General features: G+C 39.3%; 1 protein-coding gene across 1 annotated transcript in view; it reads right to left on the reverse strand.

Moving 5' to 3' along the window:
* The window catches only part of tspan13a (tetraspanin 13a), a 29,571-nt gene that overhangs the window by 7,166 nt on the left and 8,803 nt on the right, over window positions 1–13,602 (reverse strand). Inside the window, exons 2-3 of the mRNA XM_042332317.1 lie at window positions 1,236–1,403; window positions 144–224 (exon numbers count right to left, since the gene is read on the reverse strand). Coding sequence (XP_042188251.1) covers window positions 144–224; window positions 1,236–1,403 — 249 coding nt within the window. The remainder of the gene's footprint in view (window positions 1–143; window positions 225–1,235; window positions 1,404–13,602) is intronic.

Raw genomic sequence — 13,602 nt, forward strand, 5'->3', positions numbered from 1 at the left:
GTGTCATTTAAATAATAGCCACCCAGTGACCAACCCAGATACATACGCATATATGAGCTGAGCAGCTGCATCAAAACATTTATCAATCAGAAAAAAGTGAAGAACATTTTAAGTGCAGAATGATGAACATTCTCTTTTTTTACCTGTTGATGTTGGTTGAGGGCCAGGCTAGCACAAGAGATAGAGAATTGCACCACAAACAACAAAAACAAAATGATCATATACTAAAGGGAAATAGTCAAGGAAGAAAAGGGTAAAACTTACTATATGTGATACACAGCAATATTAGAGTATAAATCATTGACTAGATTAATTACTTGTAATTTTCCTTAGTTTATTGTAAGATGTTGCTACAGACCAAATGTTTAAATAAATAATTAACCACTAATAAAATATTAAACACAATATTCACCACCTCTTTAACAGTCAGAACTAATGCACACAATGACAAAGATACCAGTCTCTCTTCTCAAAATACACAACAATGTATCAATTCAGTCACGAGGACAAGCCTTTTGAACATTCACAATCATTTTCAATTTAAATTATGATTTCCAATTTCTGAAACATGGTGGTTAACAAAAACAATTCCTTAAATTACATCCAGCAGATATATTAGCTTCTAATTATTTTTGAAGACAATGTTCTCACACTAGGGGAGTTCTACCTATCTTACTTGTACAAGGCTTAATTAAAGTTTGAAGCACGTAATAGATGTTCCATCACGTGAAAGCCATGCAAAGTCAAAATGTGAGGACATTATGATGCATCATATAAGTTCACTGGAGTCTGCCCTGAAATTGCCATTAACCTGTATTCTCTTGTTCTGTTGTCTCAATACATCTGAAAGTTCTGGGTTTACTTTCTCAATCCCATTCAAAAATATGTATACCTCTAATAAGATACCATCTAAGACTTCTCCCCTCAAGACTGAAGATCTGTAGCTTGACCAATTGTGATGACCTTACCACATATGATCAGGTAGTCGCTGTTATGCATTTGGCAATCCTGTTGTTTGATTAGCTTATTGCCATAACGTAACTGGTATTTATTCTCAGTTTAGCTACAGTGCTTTAATATGTATAGGACTAGTGGGCACAAAGTGGCAAGATTCCCTGTAGATTTATCTGCTAGCAGTCTAGGGGGTACATGTTTGAACCATCTGTATTTCTCAAATCAGTAAATCAGATAAAATTTATGAACAGTTAATGACTCAATGCCCGTTTAAAGGATACAAAAAAGAGCAGCACCTGGTGGTGCTTAATAGCTCCAAGCAATCCAATCAATGCAATGAGGAACAGGAAGATTCCCACTCCGATCACTCCTGCCACCACAGAAAAGCTTGTAACAAGTCCAAAGGTTTTACCCCATGCTGCAATCCCGATCAGCAGCAGGCTGACCATCTGCAAAACAAAAAGATGGAATAGTTTAGAATTTCTTGGGCAATCAGAATGCACAGTTCAAAAGCAATTGGGCCATTCATTCAATCTGCTCTGCATTATTGTGAGTTTGGTGCAAAATATAGACAGAGTTTGGTACTTAAGTTGTGTTTTTTAAAAAAAAAAGCAATTACAGTCACAAAACGCTACATCTCTTTCTCCCTTGTCCCTCACCATTGTGCACAATCATTGAACGGTGGGATGAGATGTTAAACCACGGCCCCATCTGCCTGCTGAGGTGGATGCTAAAAATTCCATGGCACTATTTGAAAAGAGAAGCGAGTTTCTCCCAGTCTCCCGGCCAACAATCTCCCAAATCAAAATGTCATTCACCTCATGGCTATTTGTTGGGCACTGCGTTGTGCAAATTAGTTGCCATGTTTGCTCACGGTACAGCTACTTCACTTTGCAGTATATCCTGTGAAGAGCTTTCAGACATCCTCTCGCATGTAAGATTATAAACCTTGCTGTCCACAAAATGGTTACCACATTTGTCTAGAAAACCGGTCATTACATCTTCAATTGACAAACTACTGAAGCTATACAAGTTCCCCAAAACAGAAAGCATCTGCAGGTTACATGCTTTGCAGATTCAAAAAAAGTTATTAAAACTTTCTCAGCCCCGACACACTTGAACATTCACATCATGTACAAAAATGAATTAGTATTTAAAATTAGAAAGTTTAGGTATAAAAGTCGGCCACCATACATCATTGCTGCCAACAGTATTTCAAAACAGAAATATATCTCAAATGTTACAAAGATGCAGGTTCATAATCCACTGTTGCCAATGGCTTCTTGCAAATATTTACCTCATGACCAGCAGATGAAACTCCTCCAATATAATCGTGGCACAGTACTAAATCTCTCTTCTCTTCCCCCACCTGAAATTTTACTCTAATTTAAGGAAGGGTGATCTTGTGAAGCAGCTTCAAGCCAAAGTGCCAAAGAAGTTAGATCAGAATAAATAGTCTTTTAAAATTGATTCAGATAAAATAATAGGCCTATGGACTGGAGACAAAACTATTTAAACGAGATATTAAAACAAATAAAATTTAAAAAGTAAGATGCTGTGAATACAGAACTAATAATTCTACAATAAAACTTACACCTTCCCTGCCACTCACCACAGTCATCTCCCCTTACTCCCATTTACAGTCCAATCCTCGCCACTGTAATGCGCTCCAAGACACTCTTTGTGAAGGGCACTACAGTATATATAATAATAATCCTTGCATTTGATATAGCGTTTTTCACATCTTCCAGACCCTCAAAGCGCTTCACAGAATATACTGTAAAGTGAATTGACTGTATATTTGTGGGCGAAACGCAGAAGCCAATTGCGTACAGCAGTGTCCCACAAACAGCCGTGGATTGAGTGACCAAATTATTAATATTGTTTAGGGTTATTATCCCCGGAAAAGCGATCCGCCAATCAACTAACAACTGGGTTCTTACTTACTGCTAGGTAAACAAAGACGTGTGGAGTAAGGAAACTTGCCCAACATTTCGCCCCGCCATTATATGAATGAAGTTGTTGAAATGTTTTCATAGAATTTTAAGGCACAGAAGGAGGCCATTCAGCCCATCGTGCCTGTCCCGGATCTTTGAAAGAGCTACCCACTCGCCCGCTCTTACCCCATAGGCCTGCAAATTCTTCCTTTTTAAGTGCCAATCTAATTTCCTTTTGGAAGCTATTATTGAATCTGCTTCCACTACTCTTTCAGGCAGTGCATTCCAGACCGTTTTGTATGCAAACAACTATTTAACTAAGAAACAATTTAAATGCCTAAATATACAAAGCTTGGTTTCAGTTAGAAGTTTGATTTTGCCATGTTTATGGTTCAGTCACGATTGAAATGTTAAGTATTAATTGTTGGGGCTGTTCATCAGAGAAAGAGGGGAAACTCAATAAATATATTACGCGCAGCAACATTCTACAAAACAGCCACAAAATCCAATTTTATTAGAGGGATTATTGGCCAAGGACACTGCGGGAAACAGTGTCCTCTTTTTGAACAGTACCATGAGATCTTTAATGTCCATTTTAACAGGCAGTCAGAACCTTGGTTTAACGTCTCATCCAAAAGATACCCCTAAAACTGCACCAAGGCTATACAAAGTCGTGATGTGGACTTGAACCCAGAGGCTCTGACTTGGAGGTAAGAGTGCTACCAACTGAGCCAGGCTGATAACATTTTTTTGCATTTATATAGTGCCTTTCATATCAAGAGGATGTCCCAAGGTGTCAGCCTGGACTAGATTCAAATTCAAATAAAAAACATTCATGGACAGTGACCAAACCCTTGGCAAATCCATTTCCTACATTTAGTTAACATTCAGACTTCCTATATCATGTTGAATAATAAATACAAATGAGCAGAAAATACAAATGGTTCAGCTGAGATGCAGATTGTTAAATATACTTGTCGTACAATATAATGTCTGCTATTACTGGACTAATATTGCAAAGAAAAATCCTCCAAATCACCATACAGAATCTTTTGTATTTTGGATAATGTGTAAAGATGGAAATGCTTAAAATCTGATCAAAAGCTCTGAAAATGTTCCTAACAAAAATTTCCATTGTGCATTGATTCTGCAATCATAGAAATAATCACTGTCACTCCTCGAAACATTAATATCAGTGTTCAAGGCAGTGCTGCTTTGACCTGATGAAGAAAAGCATTGTTATCTTGTTTACCACAAGAGATGGAGTACAAAAAGGTACCGAATAACGTCATGTAATACTTCATCTCTAGACTGAGGCTTCAGATGACCAGGATGTTGCGTACAGCATTATTATGTAAACAGCTAACAATTCTTTTTTTAGTCAGCTGAGCGTCTGATACATGAGAAAACCCATCACCCGCTTAAGAGTATCCAAACCAGATAGTTCTACACATGTCCACCTACACATGTCTGGATTGGAAGGCACACTCTCCTCCACCCTTCCTCCCCATAGGGAAGTATCCTGCTTACCTAATCCTAGAGAGTATTAGTAGGCAGGTTAGCAAGAACCAAGGCCCTGGGGACCCAGAGTGTGTGTTAGGGTACTGTTGGACTTTATCCAGCTAAAACCTTGTAAATTGCCATTACAAACATAGTTGACTACGAAGCTGAACCAATATTACATCACCGAGTCTACCAAAGGGAATTAACTCAGCTCCACTCTCTCTTCACCAGACACGTCGTCATCTCAATCCATAAACCTTTACAATATAATATAATCCTTGCATTTGATATAGCACCTTATCATGTTTTCGAGACATTTCAAAGCACTTCACAGAATATATTATAAAGTGCAGTGGCTGTGTATTTGTTGGCGAAACACTGCGCACAGCAGTGTCCCACAAGCAGTCATGGATTGAAGGACCAATTTTTATTTATTTATTGGAGAGATTATTACCTGTGGAAATTGGCCCGCCCACCAACAAGCGACTGGGTTCCTACTTTCTGCCTGAGATTTTGCTCCCCTGATAATCGAAGACAGGTCCTCTCGCTTGTGAGGCGAGCGCGCTAACCATTATGCTATTGGACTCCACAATTTTCATACCCTCTCTTCGCTCTATCCCCCTCTTCCCTCTCAAAGCTGGTCATCATTCAGGCAGCAAAGAAACATGGTCAAAACTCCCTGAATGGATAGCAAGTACCAAGAAATCCTTCCAACACATATTGTGAGCGACAGTGCTATACATAAAGTGTGCAAGCGATTGCCACTATCTTCCAGACCAGATCCAGGGCACACAATGTTGTCCATGGCCAGGGTTTAAAGAAACAAGACCTCCAAGGTCTTCCTTGAATAATCTCCTACCAGCTGGTGAATATCAAAGAATATAATCACTGAGCTTTTGATTCATCTTCCTCAGTGTTACACAATTCTGTGCATTCACTCAATGAACTGGGAGAGGGGAAGAGGGAAAGAAACATTGTTCCACGTACTACAGAATGAGTTCATGTACTGGCACTGACACCCAAATTATACTGGAATGGGTAGTAAAAGAATAGTCACAAAACAGTTTTATTTCAACCAAAGAGATAACATCAAAACAGCATTTACTTAAGTAAACAACACGTTTACTTCAGTCGTGACTCATTTCACTTGGCAACATAGGAAAAGGAGTAGGCCATTTAACCAGTCAAGAAATCCCCAGATTTAACAGTCGTAAATCCCCAGTAATGAAATCTAAAGAAACCTAAAACCCAATTTACATTGTATGTAAGCAATATTAGGTCACTTTCTTAGAGATATTTAAATTAAAAAGAGCTATCAATTCTTAATAATCCTTGCATTTGATATAGTGCCCTATCACGTCACTGAGACATCTCAAAGTGAGATACAGGATATACTGTAAAGTGGTGTGACTGTGTGTATGCACACACAGCAGTACAATTTGTACAATGTCCCACAAACAGCCATGGACTGAGTGAACAATTAGATATAATTGAACAAAATAACAATGAATAAAGCACAGGGAACCAGGAACAAGCAATAAAAGCTATTTAGAGCCATAGAATAGAGACCAGCTGGTGTGGATTCAAACTCTAGTTTCAATGCATTAATCTCTACAACTCCCCGTTTCCCCAATTTAATATTTAAGATATTCTGTTATTGTAACCCAAAATAATGAAGCAGGGACATTTTAGCATCCAACTGAATTCAAATTGTATAAAAAAGATTAATATTATTACTTTTTAAACTCAGTCTCTAGAGCTTTCTAAATTTATTCCGTAACTCAAAGTATTCTGCTCTTCCACACAACTGAATGCATCCCATATTTCCAGCAAGATTATTCATAGATATTGTAAAACAGCAGATGTCCTTGTATGGTTCCCTGACATCTACTGTCACAGCCGTCAACTAGAATCATCACATTATTGTTCATTATCATTTGCTTCCTATTACTTAAATAAGTTATTATCCAATTTACATCAACTTTCTTAATCACTAGAGATTTCCTGTTGCTTGCCTGAACTTTCATTGAATGCTCGAAGAATAGATTCCGTTGTTTTCCTTCCCACTATATAGGTTAACCATCATGTCTATAAATTCCCAGGACTTTATTACTGATCCTTTTCATAAATTGGACCATTAGCCATATTTCATTCACTTGGGACTACCCTTGGATTTCCTGTTGATTATAGGTTTAGCTCACCCAATTTCTAGTTTAATTTCTTTAAAGGGGCTAGCTGGGCTATCATCAGCAGTGCTCTAGAGTACTACAGACCCGCCTGAGACTGCCACATAAGGTTCGCTTGATTCTGACATTCCACCTTGGAGCCAGTTCAGCTACAATGAGACCCTCCGAATCTCCCCCACGAGGAAGGTGGTAACGAGTTGATCATTTCACTTCCATTTACACATAGGTTTTAACTTTCTAGATTATATGGCATATATTTAAATTGGACCTTCGTGAAAGTATCCCTCTATTTCCATTTGGCATTTTCATTCCATAATTCTTTGCAACTCTAGAATCTGCTTTTCTATAAACTAGAAAGGATATATATATTCACGTTAGCATCTCTTATTTCTAATTGTATCACAGTATCAAATTAACTAACATTGTGAGTGCTGGTTCTCAAGTACCTTAAATTTTCCACTACCTCAAACTGACCAATAAATATTTAATTAAAAACAGATATGGCTTCTTTCCCAGGCTTTGTTGTAACAATCCTGATCTTATCTCCTATAAAAGATTCCTCCCCATGATCCATTTTTCCACCTATAGTCTTGTGCAGCACCTGCAGCTACCCCCCGTCCCAAAAATCCATCAAGATAATAACAGTAATCCTTGCATTTGATACAGCGATTTTCACGTCTTTTCACATCTCAAAGCGCTTCACAGAATAGACTGTAAAGTGAATTGACTATATTTGTGGGCGAAACGCGGCAGCCAATTGCACACAGCAGTGTCCCACAAACAGTCGTGGATTGAAGTGACCAACTTATTCTTTTTTTTGAAGGAATTATTACCCCCAGAAATGTAATCCGCCAACCAACGGGTTCCTTCTTACTGCTAGGTAAGCAGAGGTGTGTGGAGTAAGACAACTTGCCCAACATTTTGCCCTGAGGGAATCAAACCCAGGTCTCTCACTTGCGAGGCGAATGCTCTAATCACTGAGCTATAGTATTCCAAGATGTTTGTAATCTGAGTAGCAAGACTGCTTCTGGCACAAGATGCTACAAAAAAATAATATGAATGGACATCAATAACCCTGACTTAATTCTGGAATGCTGTGGAAAATTGCAGGTACATAATTAAATTTCTTATTGGTTAAACTGCTTCTTAACTACTTCAGTGAACATCGGCCTGCTTGCCTGCTTCATGTCCCCCACCCTATCCGCCCCACCATAAGTGAGTGAGCTTTCAGCCATTCTGCCCCTGCTCTCTGGAATTCTACTTCGGAGTCCACTCTGACTTGATCCTTCCCTATCCTGTTCAAGGCACTTTTCAAAACACACCTCTTTGACCGTGCTTTCAGTCACCTTTCCCATCCCCACCTCCCTTGGCTCGCACCCCCAGCTTGGGTTCCCACCCAGGTTTGTAAAATGGTTTGAGACATTCTCTTGATGTGAAAGGCGTTATATAAATGTAAATTGTATTGTACTTTAATTGATGGTGTCAAGGATTAGTCCTTCAGTGTAAAATGTTGAATGTAGTTATTCCAATCCAAATTTAATCACTAGTTAAAATCACATTTTGATCTGACAAATCTGCCTAAACTACTTTGCAAGCTTTATGCTTCGATAATCACATTTCATCTGTCTTTCTATACTGATATGCATTAGCTTTAATAGGTCTTCCCAAGACAATTCCCTGATGATGTGATTAGTACTGTTAAAACAAAAACATTGAAGAAGCAAAACAAAAACAGAAGTAAAATGTTAATCAGTATCTTTTTTGCTGATTTGATTGAAAGAAGTGGTCACTCTCTCCCTATTGTTATAAGTTAATTTAGCCCCTCTTCAAATTCTCCCAGGCCATGCACCATACTGTATTCAACCAGTTTATCAGGTTTCTACCATAGTCACTGTTTTACATTCAATTGCAATATTTACTGGAACATTCATAACTGGCGAAAAATCCAACACAAACTTTGGAAAGTTTTTCGATACAATTTATACTTTTGTAATAGCTTTCACAAAGAAATTCTGGCTAAGAAACATGGTATTTTTGTACAAATTATTCTCTCTATCTCTCTCTCTCTCTCTCTATATATATATATATAACTAACCTGATTCCACTATAGTGCAAAAGTGAGCAGTCTGCAAATGCTAATACTTTCTTTACTCAAACATTTTCAGGGTCAAAATAAATTCAACTATTCCATTGTTGCTGAGATACAACCTTCCTCTTTCTCTGATCATGAAATATACTGCAATAGTTAGCTAACTTGTGTTACACAGTGCTGCTTTCAATCCTACTTGTATTATTAAATTGAAAAAGATTCAGGATTCAGCAATACAAGTTAATTAAAAAGATACTTATTGCACATTGCAAAAAGCAAAATAAAAAAACTATATTAAAATGTTAAAATACTGTTAACTAAAGAAACTTTCAGCACAACGAAAATGAAACAAATCTTCCTTGTGCTTACGGTCCTTAGCTTTGTGTCCATAGGTTTCAAAGTTGTTGTTTCTCTTTCTAAAATTAACATAGGTTGTGATTTACTCCCATTTTGTGAATCAAATTTACTGAATTTGTTCAAAAATGTATTACCATAATTCAAAGTAGCCTTTTTGTGAAAATGGGTTTTTACAAGCTTTTGCGGTTGGATAGGAGGGATATAAGAGCTATGTGTTGTTTTCTGCATGTAATGCAGGATAAGGCAATTTGATTCACATTATTTAATTGTGTGTCTGCACTGATGAAAATGAATTGTCCAGCACTTTCATGAATATAGTGCACTTTTAAAGGTTACTTACATTTGATGACTGGCCAACAATTGAATTCACTTGATCTAGTATAGGGTGACCTCATTACTGCAGAGGCAAGGGCAATAAAAGGCCAAACTACTGTATTGTAGGTTTGCTTACCTCAGTAAATAATCAAATTGAATTTGATAGGCAAATGACCAAACAATGACAAAATAACCCGCAAAATACAAAAGTAAATCCTGGCATACAAAGCCAAAATATCACCTCTTGATTTGTATTAATGTTATTGTACACCGTGTTAATAATAATAATTAATATTATTGTACATAATGTAATTTGTTGTTTTATCTGAATTCTGGGACCAAACCTCCATGGAGTTGGTACTGGAGGAGGCAAAGTAGATATGTGTGTTATCCACATGCATGTGGAAATTTACTGTGGGTGACATTCCCAGAGGAAGCATATAGATAAGGAAATGAAGAGGGCCAAGGATGGAACCCTGGGGTACCCTGCAGGTGACCGGGCTGGGGCGGGAGGAGAAATGATGAAATGGAGGCGGTTGGTTAAGTAGGACTCGAACTATGCGAGTGCAGTCCCACTAAAGTAATAATAATCCTTGCTTTTCACGTCTTCTAGACGTCCCAAAGTGCTTCACAGAATATACTGTAAAGTGAATTGACTGTATATTTGTGGGCGAATGCAGCAGCCAATTGCGCATAGCAATGTCCCACAAACAGCCAAAGTAGATGAGGGAGGAGAGCCGATGGAGTAGGATGGCATAGTCAACCATTTTGAACATGGCAGAGAGATCGAGGAGGACGAGGAGACAGAGGAAGCCCTGGTCACAGATAGAGAGGACGTTGTTTGTGACTTTGGCAAGGGCTGTCTCTGTGCTGTGGGCAGGGCAAAAACCAGACTGCAGGGGCTTGAGGCGGGAGTGGAGAGAGAAGTGTGACTGAAGTTGACCTGCAACAATGCGTTCCAGGACTTTAGCAAGGAAGGGTAGGCTGGAGATGAGACGATAGTGTGCGAGATTCGAGGGATCGAGGGTGGGTATTTTGAGAACGGGTGTGATAACAGCGGTTTTCAGGGAGAGTGGAACAGAGCCTGAGGAGAGAGACTGGTTGACCGTGTCAGCCACCAGGGGGGAGAGGAGGGGGCGTTGAGTGACCAGCAGCTGGGCGGGGAGGGGTTCAAGGTAACAGTTGGTTGAGAGGGAGGAGGGAGAAATGGGGCAAAGGAGTGTAAAGAGGGGGGAGTGGCAGGAGCCATGGCGGAGGGAGAAGGCGGTATGGATGGTCTGGATGGGGTGGAAGGGGATGGGGGTGGGGGAGGACGATGCAGCCATGGGGATGTTCTCAATTTTTGAGGCAAAGGAGTTTAGGACCTCTTCGCGCTTGGCGCTTGATGTGAGGATAGAGGGGGCTTGAGGGGTTGCACGCAGGAGGTGATGGATGGTGGAAAACAAGTGTTTTTGGATTGTTGTTTGCCTTCAGGATGACTTTGGAGTAAAAGTCAGTTTGGGCCTGTGAAAGGGAGAGATGGTAGGTGCGGAGGTGCTCGAGCCACAAATGGCAGTGAATTGTGAGCCTGGGTTTCTGCCTTCTGTGCTCGAGCATCCAGGTTTGGGTTTTGCATCATGAACTACACTGTTCAGTCCCTGAGACAATAATCAAGAGACACAAATTTACAAACCACTTCATTCTCTTGTGGCCTTGGTAAAAGATGCTACTGTTTACAACCATTTACCCATCCACCACAGAAAATTGCACATTAAACAGACATCCCTCTGGCATTGGCAGATTGAAGAAAACTAATTAAATGCTTACAACTACACCTGCAGGAATGATTGCTGAGCTTTTTTCAAATACTCGGGAAACAATATCAAGCCTTATGATGTGTCACTACATTTTGTTGTCACCTGTGTCAATTAAATATCTCAATTTTACCTGTACTGCATTTTCCTAACTATTCTGAATTTCAATTTTCTTTATCTACACTGTAGATCCCATTTACCACTACGTGTGAACACTGGATCCAATGCTTATCTGACAATCTGTGACTTCACTATTCATCTTATTTAGTTCATTTAAACGTTGGATTTGGTACATATCCTCCACATGTAACATAAATGGGATTGGATCTCTAGAATATCATGGTGACTGGGTCTACACAAGTTATGCTGTATAGGCCCTCCCATCATCTTCAAGGCAGATGACTGGTGAATAAATGAGGAGGAATCTCTGAGGCTGGCTATGGCAGCTTTTGAAAGGATATGTAAAGTCTGTGCTTGTGAACACACGCTCATAATCCAGGGTCTAGTATTAACCTTAATTGGTAAGAAGATGCTGCTCAAGATCCACTCCTCCATTAGGTGGAATACTCACTTAACGGATAGTGACGCATGTCTGAGCAGGTCCTTGTTGCGCAAGCAGTGGCATTGTGCTTTCAATGGCAAGCTATGTAGGTTTGAGCTATACCCCAACACACTCTCTGGGGTCCTCAAGTCTTGGCTCTCATCAACCTGTGGCTAATATTCTCCAGAATGTGAAGACTTTGTTTTAAATGTGTAAACCATTCTCTAAATTGTTTCTCTTTTAAAAACACATACTTAATCTACCTTATGTAACCTGGAACTTCTCCAAATCGATACATTTCAACATACAGTATACCTCAACAAGCAACTACAAACTTGGACCCCAATAAACAGGTTCTATTATGGTGATCATTTTCCCAATGCAGCAGATTAGTGCAAAAAAAAACAAATGCTATGAAGAACAATTTTTGCAATATGATTGAGTCAGTAAGAAATGTATTCCCCGTGGTTGTTTTTTAAATTCTGAAGGTAGGTGTTTTGCATACAAAGCTTGGTATGCGGATTTAGTCATGAGTGTGGAAAAGAGTGAGATCAGAGCTGCCGTTTAATCTTCAGAACTTGAAGTTCTATACATGAACACTGTACCAATTCGCACTCCACCTGTATAAATCATAGAATAGGACTGCTGAGATTTAGCCAACTGTAAACTTTTTGCCAGCCACTTTCTTCTTGCATAATGGCCCCAACTCTCAGAATAAACATGTAATTTCTGTAAACATGTAATTGCTGTGCGCAATTGGCTGCCGCTTTTCGTCCACAAATATACACTTTACAGTATATTCTGTGAAGCGCTTTGAGACGTCTAGAAGACATGAAAAGCGCTAAATCAAATGCAAGAATTATAATTATTATATTCCAAACATGCATTTTCATGCATTTTATGGTTTGTGCTTGCCTATTCATAAACGATGAAGGCAAAAATTTAGGCCATCCACCTCGTGAGGGCTCAAAACCCTTTTTCTTGGATGTCCTTCAGGTGGGTGGGGGATAAGCTGAACTCGCTCCAAAGTGACATATTTGGCAACGGAAAGTCAGCTTCAAGCCTGTGATGATCTTGATAATCTAGTTCCTGAGCCAGGCGGGGCCGCAGTAGTCCGGGGCAGTGCTGTTGACAGCACAGCGAGCCTGGCACACCGGGACTTAGAATGACAGACCAGTCAATTAGGAGCAGGGACTCTTCCCACTCAGCTCCCATTAATCCTACAAGATAAAGGCCTAAAAGGCAGGGTTGTCCAAGCTGGACAAGCAGGAAAGCTTGCCATTTTCAGCGGCAAGCTACGTGGTTTTAACTGGTTAAATTCCAGCAGTACCCCAACACACACATTGGCTTTTGCCAACCTGCGCCTAGTACTCTCTGGAACTAGGTAAGCAGGATGCTTCCCTCCAAGGAGAATGTGCATTCCATTCCAACAAATATCTCTGGAATTTCCACGCAGTGGAATGCACGGAACTCAGTTGGTTTTGATACTCTTAAGTACGGTGATGGGTTTCCGTATATATTAGACATCCAGGTGACCAAAATAATAAATACATATTTGCCTCCAAAGACAATCCCTACCCCAGATGATCATTATTAAATGTTTTTAGAGGTTTCAAAGTAATAAGACATTATCAAAAAATGTATTTCCTCATGTTGTGTAATTTGAAAACGCAACATTCTTGTGTGCCAAATGAATAGATAATACAAACACTTTGTGCAGGCAGACAAAAACAAAACAAATCGGCATAACTGCATCATATTCAATAAGATGTGCAAGAGTGTAAAAATAGACATTAATGTTCCCTCGTGGGTTATTGCTGAGAAACAAATAATTGATGCTTGGTTGGTTTCATTAGAAAGAATATCTTATTTCACTAAAATTATTTAATTGGCTGGCAGTGTTTGATGTAGAGTTCCAAAGTTACCA

The sequence above is a fragment of the Callorhinchus milii genome, unplaced genomic scaffold (genome assembly GCF_018977255.1).
Source record: "Callorhinchus milii isolate IMCB2004 unplaced genomic scaffold, IMCB_Cmil_1.0 Scaffold2, whole genome shotgun sequence".
Taxonomy (NCBI): Eukaryota; Metazoa; Chordata; class Chondrichthyes; order Chimaeriformes; family Callorhinchidae; genus Callorhinchus; species Callorhinchus milii.